Source organism: Myxocyprinus asiaticus, chromosome 37, assembly GCF_019703515.2.
Source record: "Myxocyprinus asiaticus isolate MX2 ecotype Aquarium Trade chromosome 37, UBuf_Myxa_2, whole genome shotgun sequence".
NCBI lineage: Eukaryota > Metazoa > Chordata > Actinopteri > Cypriniformes > Catostomidae > Myxocyprinus > Myxocyprinus asiaticus.
Genome location: NC_059380.1, coordinates 11,454,031 through 11,472,189, shown reverse-complemented (window position 1 = coordinate 11,472,189; position 18,159 = coordinate 11,454,031). Strand labels below are relative to the sequence as shown.

General features: G+C 44.7%; 1 protein-coding gene across 1 annotated transcript in view; it reads left to right on the top strand.

Annotated features, from left to right (window-relative positions):
* The window catches only part of LOC127428278 (cadherin-4-like), a 340,076-nt gene that overhangs the window by 206,767 nt on the left and 115,150 nt on the right, over nucleotides 1-18,159 (top strand). Inside the window, exon 5 of the mRNA XM_051676519.1 lies at nucleotides 13,917-14,105. Within this exon, the coding sequence (XP_051532479.1) occupies nucleotides 13,917-14,105 (189 nt within the window). The remainder of the gene's footprint in view (nucleotides 1-13,916; nucleotides 14,106-18,159) is intronic.

Below are 18,159 nucleotides of genomic sequence, written 5' to 3'. Positions count from 1 at the left end.
TAAAGTTCTTTTAGATTATTAAACAAGGTTGCATAGAGAGAGGGCTCAGAAACCACAAGTAAAGGGGTGACACGTAACTCAAAACGTGTGCACCTTCCAAATCATTTCTGAGAATCAGTGAAATCCCTTCAACAGGAAGAGCGGGACGCACACCAATCGTTACCTCACCCTGAATAAGATCGGAATCCAAACAAATTTTATGTGTAGGCACTAAGACTGTTCCTAGCTCAGTTCCCTAAACCAACAGATCACTACCAATGTAAGAGTTTTCGGAAAACGTCAAAAACGATTTTAAATTAAAGGATTCTGATGCACCTGTATCTCGTAGAATGTTAACAGAAACTCATCACACCCCACCAAAATAACCGGATCATACAACTTTTGCGTTGAAACATTTAAAACCATAGATGTTGGCACAGGTGTGCTAGAGCCGTGGGTTTAACCAGAGAGCTACAAGATTTTCCTTTCACCTTTAATACAGGACATTTAGATTTGCAATGGCCTTTTCCTAAACAGTAGTTACAAATTCGATTCGGGTAAAATTTACTTTTGAAAGATTCGTTGTTATTAACCACAGTTGAGCCAGCATTGAAAAATCAATAGATGCCTCAAAACATGGAACATTTCTCTGCCCCTAAGCCCGACCCACACAGACATCGCTAATATGGGACTTATGAGTAAGCGCATAGTTATATGTTCATTAAAATAAGTGGTAAGTTGTGGAGGAACCGTACACTTAAATTGCTCCAACACAATTATATTGGCCAAAGAAACAAAAGTGGACACATTCAATGCAGAACACCAACGGCTAAAGTGCCACCGCTGGTCACAAGCAAACTCTACATAAGTTTGATCACTTTTTTTCCTGAAATCCCTAAATCTTTGTCGATACACCTCGGGCACTAGTTCGTATGATTTTAATACAGCTGCTTTAATGGTGTCATAACTTTGTACACTTCCGGTGCTGAGCTTTTCCAGTTGTACGACTTTGATGCAGAAGATAACTATAAGAAATTCAACAATTCTACACAGAATGATTTAAATACAGAATCTACACTGACTCTACAGAGCTATAAAGAGATTCGGGCTGGCACCAGCAAGTCTGGGTGTTGTGCATCTGGCAAATCTTAACTGCTCATCTGTCTTTGTTGTTAATCAGTTAAACCCCCAAACTAACTCATCACATGACTGGCCATTTGCTGAGGGACTACTCTTTTCATGATCGCCAGGGAAACCCATGGAAACCCATTGTTCTTCAATATAACCAACTCTCCACATTTAAAATTATTATACTAATCATGAGGCATGTTTCCAGCTCACATGAAGCTTCATTTATGAACAGTTACATGTACCTTGGCCTTTTATATTTCACTACAATCCAAATACACAGACATGTGTAGGATTCTACTACAAATATGGACAAATGCATCCTATGCAGATGATAACCCTGACAATTATGTTTTTCATAACGTGTAATGTATTATCCATGTTAAAACCAAAACACGAATTGTAACAGTTCAAAGATGGGCAAGGAGGAGGCGGGAACCAGCTGAACAGTAAACAAAGTTTTAATGTCAAACTTAAAACAAACATAAACAAACACAGACACACATGCAGCATGGCCATGTGTCTCTCTCTCTCTCTCGAACTGGTGCCTCCCGCTCCCCTTTATCTCGCTCTCCCGCTGATCAGCTGATTCAGCACCGGCCATGTACCCTCACGGCCCGGCCATGCCCTCCTCCTCGTCACACTAATTAGTAGGAAGTTTTATCATGCATTATAACTGAATTATAACTATAATTTAATAAGAAAATACAAGTATTTGTTATGTAATTTATTGTCTCTTAAATTCCAGAATGATGGTGCCAAGTATTTTTGGGTTATTTGCAGTTATAGTTTTCTTATGAAATTCTTGATTAAACTGTTCACTTTTTGAGCGGGAAATGTCCTGGTTACTTGCATAACCTCTGTTCCCTGATGGAGGGAACGAGACGTTGTGTCAATGTAGTGACACTAGGGGTCACTCTTGGGAGCCTGAGACACCTCTGGTCTTTGATAAAAGGCCAATGAAAATTGGAGAGTGGTATTTGCATGCCACTCGCCCAGACATACGGGTATAAAAGGAGCTGGTATGCAACCACTCATTCAGGTTTTATGCTGAGGAGCCAAGACAAGGTCCGGCCATTTCAGAGGGTAGTTCAGCGTTGTGGCAGCAGGGACACAACATCTCGTTCCCTCCATCAGGGAACGGAGGTTATGCAAGTAACCAGGACGTTCCCTATCTGTCACTCACTCGACATTGTGTCGATGTAGTGACACTATGGGTCCCTATACAAAACGGCGCAACTGGCTGAACTCTGTTACGTGAACTGGCGGTGTGTGACAGGAAGACAACTTTGTGCCTCGTAGCCAGCGCACCAGGCCAACACGTAACCTCCCCCAACATAGTTATGAGTGTCGAATGGCCCTTTGGGGACAAGTCAACTACCCAAAAGATAGAGACAGGCTAACCCAGTCGTGGCCTCTTTTCCCCTTCTTTTTTCCACTCCCTAAAAAACAATGGGGAGTATCCCACTGGGCCGCCAGGACACCGCGGAGACCACACCTCGCCCAAAGAGGGGGGGGATGTTTAAGTGGAAAATACATCACATGGTCTTGCCAACCATGTGGAGAAGTCTCATGGTAGATCCTACCCAATGGGGGAGGAGTTACTACAAACATGGAGACTGTGGCAGAGGGGGCTCTGCCCAAGGAAGACGCAGTTTGCCAACAGAGAAACGAATAAGCAGAAGAATTACATCGCATGGGGTTACCTTACAGGGAACCGCCACATGCGGAGCACCTACCCCAGAACAGGGCTCTTAGTTAGCACGTGTACTGGACCAGCAGCGAGTCTCTCCGAAAACTCGACTGCCACAGGGCTCGGAGGAAGTCAACCAGGGAACATAGTTTGTGAACACTACTGGGAATTAATGGCACACGTCTTCAGCTCAGAGGAGGTGAAAAGTGCTATGTGCAAGTGATACACCCAGCCAGCTATCCTGGGCTTATCCGCTTGTATTGCGTGCCACTACCTGGGATGAAACCGGTTCCACCCAGAGGTTGTAGAACCTTGCAAAGGTGTTGGGTGTTGCCCAGCCAGCTGCTCTGCAAATGTCTGTTAGAGAGGCACCCCTGGCCAGGGCCCAGGAAGCCGCTACACCCCTGGTAGAATGGGCTCGTAGCCCTACTGGGGGCAGCACGTCCTGGGCGTGATATGCCATAGCTATGGCGTCAATGAGCTAGTGGGTGATCCTTTGCTTGGAGACAGTGCTTCCTTTCCGCTGTGCACAAAAGCAGACAAAGAGCTGCTCAGAGATCCTAAAGCTCTGCGCGTGATCCAAATAGATGCATAAAGCGTGCACCGGACACAGCAACGACAGGGCTCGCGAGGAGCGTGAGATCCGAGAACAACATCTGGGTGGGCCAGTAGGGTGCTACCAGGACGACCTGCTCCTCGTCCTCCCTGAACTTGCACAGAGTCTATGCAAGTAGGCTCACTGGGGGAAACGCATATTGGCGTAGGCCAGGAGGCCAGCTGTGTGCCAGCACGTCTATGCCGAGAGGTGCCTCGGTCAGGGCATACCAGATCAGGCAGTGGGAGGGTTCTTGGGAGGCGAACAGGTCTACCTGTGCCTATCCGAATCGACTCCAAATCAACTGGACCACCTGAGGTGGAGACTCCACTCTCCCCTGAGGGTAACCTGCCGTGACAGCGCGTCCGCTGTAGTGTTGAGGTCACCCGGGATGTGAGTGGCTCGCAGCGACTTGAAGTGCTGCTGACTCCAGAGGAGGAGACGGTGGGCGAATTGTAACATACAATGAGAGCGCAGACCGCTTTGGCGGTTGACATATGCTACAGTTGCCGTGTTGTCTGTCCGAAATAACATGTGCTTGCCCTGGATCAACGGCCGGAACCTCCACAGGGCGAGCAGAATTGCCAACAACTCGAGGCAGTTGATGTGCCAATGCAGCCGCGGGCCTGTCCATAAGCCAGTGGCTGCGTGCCCATTGCAAACAGCACCCCAGCCCATTTTGGAGGTGTCTGTCATGACCACGACGCACCTGGAGACTTGCTCTAGGGGAACACCTGCTCGTAGAAATGAGAGGTCGGTCCAAGAGCTGAAGAGACGGTGACAGACCGTCGTGATGGCCACGCGATTTGCCCACGGCGCCATGCCCATCTTGGGACTCGAGTCTGTAGCCAGTGCTGAAGCGGCCTCATATGCATCAACCCGAGCGGGGTGGCCACCGCTGAGGATGCCATATGTCCCAGGAGCCTCTGAAAGAGTTTCAGTGGAACCGCTGTTTTCTGTCTGAACGCCTTCAAACAGGTCAGCACCGACTGTGCGCACTCGTTCATGAGGCACGCTTTCAATGAGACTGACTCCAAATCCAAACCAAGAAAAGAGATGCTCTGAACCGGGAGGAGCTTGTTCTTTTCCCAGTTGACCCGAAGCCCTAATCGGCTGAGGTGCGATAGCACCAAGTCCCTGTGTGCACACAACATGTCCCAAGAGTGAGCTAGGATTAGCCAGTCATCGAGATAGTTGAGAATGTGAATGCCCACTTCCCTTCACGGGGCAAGAGCTGCCTCTGCAACCTTCGTGAAGACGCGAGGGGACAAGGACAGGCCGAAAGGGAGGACCTTGTACTGATACGCCTGACCCTCAAATGCAAACTGCAGGAAGGGTCTGTGTCGAGGTAGAATCGAGACGTGAAAAGACGTGTCCTGCAGCTCTACCGCCACAAACCAATCTTGATGCCGGACGCTTGCCAGAATGCGTTTTTGCATCAGCATCTTGAATGGGAGTCTGTGTAAGGCCTGGTTCAGTACTCGTAGGTCCAAGATTGGCCGCAACCCACCGCCTTTTTTTGGTACGATGATGTAGGGGCTGTAAAACCCCTTCTTCATCTCGACCGGAGGGACAGGTTTTATCGCACCCTTCCGTAGGAGGGTGTCGATCTCCGCGCGTAAGGTAGCAGCGTTTTCATCCTTCACCAAGGTGAAGTGGATACCGCTGAACCTGGGCAGATGCCTGGCGAACTGAATCGCGTAGCCGAGTCGGACAGTCCGTACCAGCTATGGCGACGGATTGGAAAGTGCAAGCCACGCGTCCAAGTTCCGCGCGAGGGGGACCAAAGGGACAACTGAGACGGGTGGCGTCTGAGTTGCCGGTGCAGTCACCGCAGGGGGACGCCCTTGGCGACGAGCAGACGGGGTGCGGGATCTGCTGGGTAAAGTCATCAACGTTGTCACCGAATAGGCCAGCCTGGGATATGGGGGCAGCAAGGAACCATGTCTTGTCGGCCTCACCCAATTTGACCAGGTTGAGCCAAAGGTGGCGCTCCTGGACCACTAATGTGGACATCGTCCATCCGAGAGACCGCGCCGTGACCTTCGTCGCTCGGAGAGTGAGGTCGGTCACCGAGTGCAGTTCCTGCATCAGATCTGGGGCGGAGCTACCCTCGTGCAGTTCTTTTAGCACCTTGGCTTGGTGGACAGGCAGGAGAGCCATGGCATGCAGGGCAGAGGTGGCTTGTCCAGCAGCACTGTAGGATTTTGCCGTCAGGGATGACGTGAACCTACAGGGCTTGGATGGGAGCTTTGGGCGTCCGTGCCAGGTGGCGGTGCTTGGCGGGCTTAGGTGCACCGCGAGTGCCTTATCCACCAGGGGAATCGCCGTATAGCCCCTGGACGTAACTGAGAAATCGGGACCGTGCAGTAAAAGGTCCCTCCCATGATTTTGTCAGCTCCACGTGCACTTCCTGGAAGAAAGGCACTGGAGCAGGGCGTGACTGCTTTGAGGGGCGCTGCGAGCCCAGGAACCAATCATTGAGCCGCGATGGTTCAGGGGAGAGCGGAGGGTTCCACTCTAGCCCGACACTCCCGGCCGCCCGTGAAAGCATGTCCATCATCTCTGCATCAGCCTGTGACTGGGCAGTCGTCCCCGAAGGGGGGAAGCCCAGCTGAGGCTTCTGCGTCCGACTGGACAAGCCTGCTCTCCGATGCTGCGCTCGACAGCTCATCAGCTTCGTGGGCTCCGAACAAGTTGTCGAACTCGCTGTGAGACGAGCCGGCGGACTCATCCGGAAGCCCGATCGGGGCAGACGAGCGTGCTGGGGAATGGAAGGTCCGCGGGGGGATACCCGGCAGAGGTGGTCCCATTGGGGTCCCCAAATCGCCCCCAGTTCTAGCCACGCTGGCCTCAAACCCGTAGGTAGATGGACCGAGGTGGGGAGCCACTGGGGTGACTTTCTTACGAAAGCAAGCAAAAGTATGGAAGCCACGACCACAACATTGCCATGGTCATGTTCTCGCAGTGAGAACATGAACCATCCACGAACGCTGCCTCCGTGTGGGTCGCGCCCAGACACGAAAGACAGCGATCGTGACCATCTGAAGTTGAGAGGTAACGACCGCAACCAGGAATAACACACAATCGGAAAGGCATCTTTAAAAAGATGCGTCTTTAAAAAGACGTTCCGTGTGTGCCGCTCTTTTAGAGAAATATACTCTTTCAGGAAAATATACTTTTTTTTCTGCTGAAGCGCCCAGGGGCGTTCTCTGCAGTGCACCAGGGCAGAGGAGGGAGAAGCCGCTAAAATGCGCCGTCAGATCCAGCTGAGGTGAATGAACAGTCGTGAGAATTCAGCTCAGTGAGCATGACCGTTCGGCTCCGAAGAGAAAATCTAAATGAGTGGTTGCATACCACCTCCTTTTATACTCGTATGTCTGGGGGAGTGGCATGCAAATACCACTCGCCAATTTTCATTGGCCTTTTATCAAAGACCAGAGGTGTCTCGGGCTCCCAAGAGTGACCCTTGAGTGAACGTTGATTGAGTGACAGATAGGGAACCTGGAAGAAGAGTCAACACACCCGAAAACCCATGATCACGACCGATCATCTCTAAGCACATTCCAACCAGGCAACTTCCATCTTCTATAGCCAAGGAACACACTGTGCGCTGGTGTGCTACACCTGAGAACAATGAGAAAAAGAGAGAGAGAGAGAGAAACTGAGAAAGGACAGACAACACACCACAAAACAATATGGCTTCAGCGTCACAGCTGCACTAATTATAAACCCATGGAAAATACTTTTTGTTCTCAAGTTTTTGATAATGGAACATCAGTGGAAATGCAGGTACATTTGCTTTTCTCCAGACTGTGAGGTCTGTTGCGTAGACTGATTATGAAAGTTGCAGCCTAATGGGGAATTTGCACATTCTGGCGTGTAATGGAAAAAAAAAAACTCCAGACAAGGTTGCAAGCAGAGCAATGCGGCCCTATAGAACAATAACCTCCAGATGTCTGCTGCAGAGCTGCAGGCTGACTGATGACCAAACGGGTTTCTTCTCAATGGGGAGAGATGGGGAGCCAGCTGGCAGGGCTGGTTCTTCTGGAGCTACAGGAGCTCAGGGCAATCCAGGCAGTCATTTCACACATGCTGACTCCCGAATGCACATACTGTAAACACACACATACATAGAAGCATATTCCCTACATCTGCTGTGTGCTGTCCCTCAACACAACATGCTTGTTCTAGTTTATTCTTTCCTCACTGTCTATTGAAATCGTTGCAGTGCCTGTTACCCTGCCAGAGGAATAAACCTTTTCATTAGCCATGCTGTTGTAAGTTTCTGCCTTCCACTGGGACTGCCATGCTACAATGCATCAGATTAGCATGGATCTTCCAGTGTGGTTGGCTAGACATTTGGAGGAATGCTTCTGCAGAGCCAATGAGAGTTGACTGGATAAATCAAGGTCATTATCTGGACTCCCAATGTCCTGTTTGTCAGGAGGCAGAAAAAAATAGAGATGGAGTGGGAGACAGGGAGAGAGAAATTGAGAAGATGAATACACTGCACTAATGAACAGATCTGTGAGGGGAGAGATAAGGCTTTTGTCTGGGTTAGAACATATGACTGCAGCGTCTCTCCAAGTACAACCTCCCCAAGGTAACATTGCTGAGCAGGCATGAACTGTTATTGCAAGCAGTGTTAGTATTTAGATGCCTTAAAGGTGAAGTGTAGAAAATCTGTGCCAATAGCATCACCAAACAGATCTGCAAATATAATGATCTGTTTACAACAGGTTTCCCAAGCACTCTCCCATCTGCCATTGGTTGGGCAAGCAAATAGTTCCACCCCAAACTCACACCATTGGTTGAGCCAGAAGTTGATATTTCTGACTGTTCAAAAAATAGGGCACCACACAGCCATAGTGTTTACAATTTTGGGGAAATAATCTTACAAATGGCATACTTTTATTTGTCTCTGCATATTATGCTGGGATAGGAGAATGCAGAGTGAACACAAGTAAAGTGGGACACTTTCTGATAATTTGTTATTGACATTGTTTTTAAGGGTTCTTTCACACTGGCGCTTTTGGTGGGCACCTGGGTTCGCCTGACATCAAGTTTGATTCGTTTGGTTGATGTGAACTCTGTTTTACAAACTCTGGTGCGCACCTGTGAAACGCACCTGAGTCCGCTTGAAAGGGTGGTGTGGGATACGGTTCATGTGAAGTCCGGTACATTTCGCTGCTGTTGATGACATATAATTTGCGTCATTGCTCATTTTCTGGTCGCAATTATTTTGGTTTAATGCATTTCTCCTACTTGCTTGTCTCCAAACAAATCACATTCAGAGATCAGCTCACATTCTTCATATCTTTTTCAATGCATCCGTATGCCCATGGAAGACTCCCATTAATATTATTCACATCTTAGCACATTCAGTGCATCTACAGCAGACAAATGCAAGTGCCATTCTTTGCATACAAAGTTTTGATTTTAATTCCAAAGATAACAAATAATTTAATAACAAAAGGAAAACTAGCACCTTCGTCTGAGTCGTTACCTAGTTATGGTGGTAAAAAGCTTCTGCCTGTGCTAATATTGATTAAGCAATCATACTGCGGTTCAGACCCAAATAATATGATTTGAGAGACCAGCGGGGGTGGGGGAAGGAAATGAACTCAGGCTCGGACCAAGCAATCGAATTCATCCTGCACACTAGGAAGGCACATTTTAATAATATAAAAGCAGATTTTACTTTAAAGTGCATTTTTAGAAATGGAAGAATATACGCATAATGAGAGATGATTAAAATATAATTCCGGGTTCAATACAAGTTGTAACTGAATCTACAGCATTTGTGGCATAATGTTGATTACCACAAAAATTTTATTTTATTTAATTTAATTTATTTTGACTCATCCCTCCTTTTCTTTAAAACAAAACACAAATTGAGGTTACAGTGAGGCACTTACAATAAAAATGAATGGGGCCAATTTGAGGGTTTAAAGGCAGAAATGTGAAGCTTATAATTTTATAAAAGCACTTGCAGTATTTCTTCTGTTAAACCCCATGTGTTATTTGAGCTGTGAAATCTTAAAATTGTTGTGTTTATGGTCGTTTAAGGGTTTAAGGGTTGATGGCATTAAGTCGCCATACCCAATTATAGTCACCTGTAATTGGATATAACTTTACACAGCAAAGGTTAGCAAGCAATTTTATCATACAAAAATTATATTAACCCTATAAAGCCTGACATATGAAAGAATTGTTAGAAAATACACATTTTTTGACATTAAACTGTTTTTAGTACCACTATACAAACTTAAAAAAAAAAAAAAAAGTTTATATGTTTTGTTTTTTATTTATCATATTTGATACATTAGGCTTTAAAGGTCATTATCCACCTGAGGCCCAGCAATTCATTTTGTGTAGGACATTTGTTATTTAAGTTTTTCTTAGCCTATACATGCCACAGTGGTAAATCTTGGGGTATTATCAGAGGACTCCCTGGGCTTTTTAGAGATACCAAATGTTTGACAACTTCCTATCCTTGGTTTAGACATATGGTTAGAAATGTCAAAAAAAAAAAAAAAAAATTCAATAAACAATTTTTATCATATGTATTTTATGCAGAAAACACTATATTGACATTTAAAAAAGGGAAATTGTAAAAAAATGTCACTGGGTCTCAGAACTTATGGTGAGATGACATCATCATAGCTAGTAATAAAAAAATAATTCGATTTTTATAATGACAAAGCAGGCTGCATATATAAAAATACACAGAAATAGTAGTTCACACTTTAAGTATATCTTATAAAAAGTATGTCAGAATTTTCAAGACTCTGTTATTTTTATTATTATTATTGTGGTGGGCATGAATGTATGTAATGGTGATTGAGAGATACCTCAAAAGCCTGTTGTATCATATTTGATGCATGTAATTTCATCTGGATTTTTCAATAAAATAATATACAAAAATGTAACCAAGCACAAGTTATTATTTTCAGCATTTAAAATATCAATAACAATATAATCATTACTGTCACTTATACTTTATTAAAATAAGCTGTCATTTATCCCAACATAAGAGTCATTTTTTGCGAAAGTCCTCTGCCATTTTAAATAGATCGATATGAACAATGAAACCAAATTTTTTTCACAAATAACCAATGGTTACTGCTACTAGATGGTGCTATAAACATGTAAAACTTATACCATATGTTCTTTGGCTTTTCAGCTTGAACAGAGAGTGAAAAAGGAGCCGTCAAACATTGTGTATCATGTTTGATACATACAGCGATATAGGGTTAACACACAAACTGTTTACGTCTTGTGGCTATACTGTTGAAACAGTGAGTATTTTAACATTTACAGATTGGCCCCATTTACTTCCATTGTAAGTGCTTCACTGTAGTCCAGCTTTTTGCTTGAGTGATAAGTCAAAATTCATATTTCTGTTAATCAAAATTATGCCACAAATGCTGTCAATTGAACCATGAATTTTCCTTTAAGTGCTGGTGTCCCACTTTCCCAGTTGTCCTCGTATTCATCCTATCCGTGAAAAAAAAAAAAAAAAAAAACATTCCACACGTCACCTTTAAATGACTTCTTTGATATTTTCTCCTGTTCATGCATGGCACATGAGTATTATTTAGCTTCCACTGCTCAACTTGAGTTTTCTGTCATTCTCTTTCTCTGTCTCTAACCTCTTCTTTCTCTATTTCACCCTCTTATGCACAGTAATTCCACCTGCTGCCCCCTGAAAGGTCTAGTTGTGGCCCATCTCTCTCTCTCCCTCTCTCCCTCTCTCACTCTCTCTCTCTCTCTGTCTCTCTCTGCAGCAGCAGGTACCTGTGAGCTTTGTGGATGAGCAGAGCTGAGGTGGAAGTGATTTTATCAGCACCTCACAGCTGCCCTCCTCACTCATTCACGGCTCCCTCCCTCTGCTACAATTCCTCCATTTTCTAAGCTTGCTTGAGCCCCTGCAGCCAGAGCCATCAAGCTGTGAAAAATTAAAACAAAAGAGGGAAAAATACAATGTGTTTGCTCAGATTTGCTTCACATCTGTTCAAGTGTTTGTGAGACATTGATAGGCTGACCCACCTACGCATGCTTGAGTTGGCGGTCCGCGCTGGGGGAGGGGAGACAGATACAGTGAGGGAAAGAGAGAGAGTGGAGAAAGTGAGAGAGAAGTCTGTAATTTGGCAAAAGCATTTAGAATCGACAATACAGTGCCAAAGACAGAGGGGTGTCAGGGGAAGAAATGGCAACACAGGATTACATGAAAAGCTGACAATTCAGAGATGAGCACTAAAGACACCAAATGAACCTCAACACAGTTGTCCACCCCCCCCCCCACACACACACACACACACACACACACACACAAACACTGACGAACTGTGAAATGTTCCCTCTAAAATGGTGGCTTGAGAGATTGGGGCTATTTGATTGGTCGCCTAAGCCCTTTCCTTGGCCTTTGGATGAATCAAGTTGGGGTCAGCAGCAGCTCTAGTTTTCTTGTCTAAATTATTGATGTGGTATTTCATCAATCTTTTTTCATTGGGCACCCATGAGGAAATGTCATGCCATGCGTCACTCTGATATTGCTGTGTTATAAGGGCTGGTGAGGCCTTGATGTGATTTGTCATTTTGATTGGTCCTTTTAGAAGAAACCCAACATATACCGTTATGGTACTGTCTCAGAGCTTAGGTGTGCAGGAGCTGCTCGGCAACTGTTTCGAACCATTACCTTTCAAATAATGGGTAATTAGTAATAATTACACAGGTAACTGCTCTTTTAAAAGAGTGTTTGTCTCTTCAAGTAATTAAAGAGTTAACTTCCCAGACGTAGAATGTTGATACATTTTTTTTTTAAATCTTCAAAATCTTTGACAAGTGTCAAAAACAATGTTATATTAGTTTTACACATTTTTGAAAAACATTTAGAACATTTTCTACTATAAAAATATATTTAATGACCCGTTGTTTTGTGTAACCATTAAGTTCCACTTTGAATACACATGAATGCACACAACTAAATCATTAATTAAAAAAAAAAAAAAAAACATTTCCAACTTTTTTTTTTCTTTTCTTTTTTTCAAGATTAAAAATATTATTTACAAATATCAAGAATTGAGTCAAGAATATCAAGAAGTTTTTTTTTTTTTTTTTTTTTTTTCTGGGTTACGCCAAATGACCCAAACAAAATGTGCTCTTTTTTTTTTTTTTTTTTACTTTACAGACAGTCTTGGGGTCTTTTATTTATTTATTTATTTATTTATTTATTTGTCACAAGACAACAAAATAACTAAATGTTGGTTACACCACACAACTTTGATCTGGTTGACAAAAGTGTTTCAAATATTAATCATATTTGGGGGCCTGTGTAGCTCAGCAAATAGAGACACTGATTACCACACCTGGAGTAGCAAGTTTGAATCCAGTGCATGCTGAGTGACTCCAGTCAGGCTTCCTAAGCGACCAATTGGCCCAGTTGCTAGGGTGGGTAGAGTCACATTGGGTTAACCTCCTCATGGTTGCTATAATGTGGTTCTCGCTCTCAGTGGGGCAAATGGTGAGTTGTGCGTGGATGCCGTGAAGAATAGCATGAGCCTCCACATGCGCTAGGTGATAAGATGCTCATCTGTCTCAGATGCGGAGGCAACTGAGATTCGTCCTCCGCCACCCAGATTGAGGCGAGTCACTACGCCACCACGAGGACCTAGAGCACATTGGGAATTGGGCATGGCAAAAAAAAATATTAATCATATTTGAATTTTTTTTCACTGTGTTACGAGGAGGGTGGGGCCGATCAGTCTTGGGGGGGGGGAGGGGGTGGATAAAGATGAGCCGGAGGCATCAGTTCGAGAGAGACACATGCGGCTGCTATGTGTGTGTGTCTATGTGTTTGTGTTTAAGTTGATTTGAGTTAATTTATGTTATTAAAACTTGCATTGACTGTTCAGCCGGTTCCTGCCTCCTCCTTGCCCACTTTACCCGTTACACACTGCTTTTTTAAAGAAATAATAATACAAGATTATTCTGCACTACTATTTTTCTTTTTCTTTTTTCTTTTTCTGGACGGTTACTCCACGTGACATTTTTCACTTTAAGCCACAGAAAAAAAAAATATAAAAATGACTTTGAACTAATTGGGGGAAAAAATCATCATAGTAGAGGAGTATTCAAGTAATAGTTTGTGTGAATTGCATTTTTTATGTATTTTTGAATAATTTAATGGATCTGGACAAAGAAATTAGAATTATGTCTTTGACCTTTCTAAGACTTTTACTTTCATTGTATAGGGGGGAAAATGCAATAAAAGTGAATAACTAGAGACAAATAAGATAATAAGGACAATTCACCATTTACTGTTTACGAGAAACAATGAAAAAATTAAAAAGATCATTTGTGGGGATTTTTTTTTTTTTCTATGGGTTTCCATGATTCTATTTCTCGTTACAGCTTTACAATTCTTTAATGCTTTCTTTTTATCATCAAAAAAAATGTTTTTGTCTTAATGTGAAATTTTAATTCATATGGAGTGTTAATATCTTTTCTCCACAGATTGCTGGGGATGGTTTATATGCTAGATCCTCCCAAAACCACTATCAAAATCCTCATCTCTTTACGTTTCCACGACAACACCAGCGAGGCTTCACCAGTGGGCTGAGACGACAGAAGCGAGACTGGGTCATTCCACCAATCAACGTGCCTGAAAACTCGCGAGGACCCTTCCCTCAAGTTCTTGTCAGGGTCAGTATTGTTATTGCTCACAGCTTACTTTTCACAGCAGGGAATGTTTGTCAAGTTTATTTTGATTAAACACATACAACTTTTTTACTTTTACTTCCTCTGTATTGGTTGACATATTCACAAGCCAGCTTCATCGCTTGATGATCATTTGGAATATTTTGACAGATGCTGTTCACTTATTAACAAAACAGAAATCACTTTCGGCCACAAATGAATATCTCGGCGAACCGTCTTTCAAAACAGACAGTTCCACACAACTTAAGTTTCTCTGTGTCCCTCTGAGACATAAAAGAACAAGCCCCTCTCAAGTCCACTCACAAAAGCTTTTAGGCCTCATCTCAGATGTGTACTTCTGAAAGACACAGCTTTCCTCACCCCACATCTTTTGAACCACAGAGAAGCCTAAGAGGTTAAAAAACACAGTATCACAGGTGAACATTTTCAAGAGCCTTCATTCAGACTGCTCTTTTGCGTCTGCTGCTGAGAGCCCTTATAGGGTAAGAAGAGGACTTGTGCTTCCTCTCTGACTCAAGGGTTGATAAAGAGGGGGCTTAGAGGTAGATTGGCACAGGGTATCAATATCTCTCATCCATCTAATACTTCTACAATGCCTTTCCTCAAGTTTCTCCAGCATGTGATGAGAAATGAGGATTGCTGGATTTTTTGTTATCACATCTATAGGGCTAACTGCTAGATTTGGTGTAGCTATTGGAAATTATTTCTTTGATGGCTGTACTAGTAGGTAGAGTTGGAATTAATGAGCAAAATCTTTGAAGCTTTATATCATACCTACTATACTGTGTGTGTGTGTGTATATATATATATATATATATATATATATATATATATATATATATATATATATATATATTATAAATACACACTACTGGTCAAAAGTTTTGAAACACTTGACCGAAATATTTCTCATGATCTTAAAAATATTTTGATCTGAAGGTGTATGCTTAAATGTTTGAAATTAGTTTTGTAGACAATTAGATAATTGTGCCACCATATTAATTTATTTAATTATAAATCAAAAATTTAATAAAATAAAAAAAAAAAAACAAGTTTTTGAAATTGATGACTTGGACCAAATAATAAAGAAAAGCAGCCAATAAGTGCCCAGCATATAGATGGGAACTCTTTCAATAATGTTTAAAAAGTTTCCCATGGTGATACCTCAAGAAGTTGGTTGAGAAAATGTCAAGAGTGCATTTCTGAAAATTCTAGGCAAAGGGTGAGTAATTTGAAGATGCTAAAATATAACACAGTTTTGTTTTATTTTGGATTTTGTTTAGTCACAACATAATAGTTCCATTTATGTTATTCCATAGTTTTAATGACTTTACTATTATTCTAAAATGTGAAAAAAAAAAAAAAAAAAAAACATATATATAGTAAAGAATGAGTAAGCGATTCAAAACTTTTGACCGGTAGTGTATACACACACACACACACACACACACACACACACACACACACACACACAAAATGAACATTACTTCACTACACATTTGAATATTTCTTCTTTTTATCTGGAACTTGATAAACACAAACCAAAAGAAAAGGTTAAAGAATGGTAAGTTTTGCATCAATGCAAAGACAGCTTCACCTTATATAATAAAAGACTAAAAAAAGTGGACCTAACAGTATAAAACAGATAGTTCCCTATCTGTCACTCACTTGACATTGTGTCGATGTAGTGACACTAGGGGTCACTCTTGGGAGCCCAAGACACCTCTGGTCTTTGATAAAAGGCCAATGAAAATTGGCGAGTGGTATTTGCATGCCACTCCCCTGGACATGCGGGTATAAAAGGAGCTGGTATGCAACCACTCATTCAGATTTTCTCTTCGGAGCTGAACGGTCATGCTCATTGAGCTGAATTCTACTGTTCGTTCACCTCTGCTGGATCTGACAGCGCATTTCAGCGGCTTCTCCCTCCCCTGCACTGGTGCACTACAGAGAACGAGTATATTTTTCTCTTAAAGAGTGGCACACACGGAACGTCTTTTTAAAGACGTGTCATTTTAAAGATGGCTTTCCGATTGTGTGTTATTCCTGGTTGCGGTCGTTATCTCTCAACTTCGGATGGTCATGATCGCTGTCTTTCATGTCTGGGCGTGACCCACACGGAGGCAGCGTTTGTGGATGGTTCATGTTCTCATTGTGAAAACATGATCATGGCAACGTTGCGGTTTCTTACGAAAGCAAGCCACCCCAGCGGCTCCCCACCTCGGTTCTTCTACCTACGGGTATGATGCCAGCGCAGCTAGCACTGGGGATGATTTGGGGACCCCAATGGGATCACCTCCGCCTGGTATCCCCCCGCGGACCTCCTATTCCCCAGCACACTCGTCTGCCCCAGTTGGGCTTCCGGATGAGTTTGCCGGCTCTTCTCATGGCAAGTCTGGCTTCTTGTTCTGAGCCCGCAAATATGATGAGCTCTCGAGCGCAGCATCGGAGAGCGGGCTTGTCCAGTTGGACGCAGAAGCCTCAGCTGGGCTTCCCCCCTCAGAACGATTGCCCAGTCACAGGCTGATGCCAAAATGACGGACATGCTTTCCCGGGCAGCCGCGAGCGTCGGGTTAGAGTGGAACCCTCCGCTCTTCCCTGAACCCTCGCGGCTTGATGATTGGTTCCTGGGCTCGCGGCGGCGCTCAAAGCAGCCACGCCCCGCTTCAGTGCCATTCTTCCCGGAAGTGCACGAGGAGCTGACGAAATCGTGGGAGGCACCTTTTACTGCCCGGCCCTGATTCCACAGTTCCCCCGCTCTCACTACCCTCGATGGCGGGGCGGCCAGGGGCCATATGTCGATTCCCCTGGTGGATAAGGCGCTCGCGGTGCACCTATGCCCGCAGAGCACCGCCACCTGGTGTGGACGCCCTAAGCTCCCATCCAAGCCCTGTAGGCTTACGTCGTCCCTGGCGGCTAAAGCCTACAGCACTGCTGGACAAGCCGCCTCTGCCCTGCATGCCATGGCTCTCCTGCAGGTCTACCAAGCCAAGGCGTTGAAAGAACTGCACGAGGGTAGTTCCGTCCCAGATTTGAAGCAGGAACTGCGTTCGGCGACCGACCTCGCTCTCCGAGCGACGAAGGTCACGGCGTGGTCTCTCGGGCTGCCATAGCAGCACACCATGACGCAATCGACAGTAAGTACTTAGGGAAGCAAGACCTGATCATCAGGTTCCTAAGAGGCGCCAGGAGGCTGAATCCCTCCAGACCGCGCCTAGTTCCCTCATGGGACCTCTCTGTTGTTCTTCAGGGTCTACAGAGAGCCCCCTTTGAGCCTTTGCAGTCAGCCGAGCTTAAGGCACTCTCCTTGAAGACTGCCCTCCTGACTGCGCTCACTTCCATCAAGAGGGTAGGAGACCTGCAAACGTTCTCTGTCAGCGAAACGTGCCTGGAGTTCGGTCCGGGTTACTCTCACGTGATCCTGAGACCCCGACCGGGCTATGTGCCCAAGGTTCCCACCACCCCTTTTAGAGACCAGGTGGTGAACCTGCAAGTGCTGCACCAGGAGGAGGCAGACCCAGCCCTGTCATTGCTGTGTCCGGTGTGCGCTTTACTCATCTATTTGGATCGCACGCAGAGCTTTAGGATCTCTGAGCAGCTCTTTGTCTGCTTTGGTGCACAGCGGAAAGGAAGCGCTGTCTCCAAGCAGAGGATCACCCACTAGCTCATTGACACAATAACTATGGCATATCACGCCCAGGACATGCCGCCCCCAGTAGGGCTACGAGCCCATTCTACCAGGGGTGTAGCGGCTTCCTGGGCCCTGGCCGTGTGTATTTCTTGCACATAGCGCCTTCCACCTCCTTTTGAGCTGAAGATGTGCACCATTCATTCCCAGTAGTGTTCACAAGCTTTGTTCCCTGGTTGACTTCCTCCGAGCCCTGTGGCAGTCGAGTTTTCGGAGAGACTCGCTGCCGGCCTAGTACACGTTCTAACTAAGACTCCTGTTCTGGGGTAGGTGCTCCGCATGTGGCGGTTCCCTGTAAGGCTAACCCCATGCGATATATATCTTCCACTAATTTGTTTCCCTGTTGGCAAT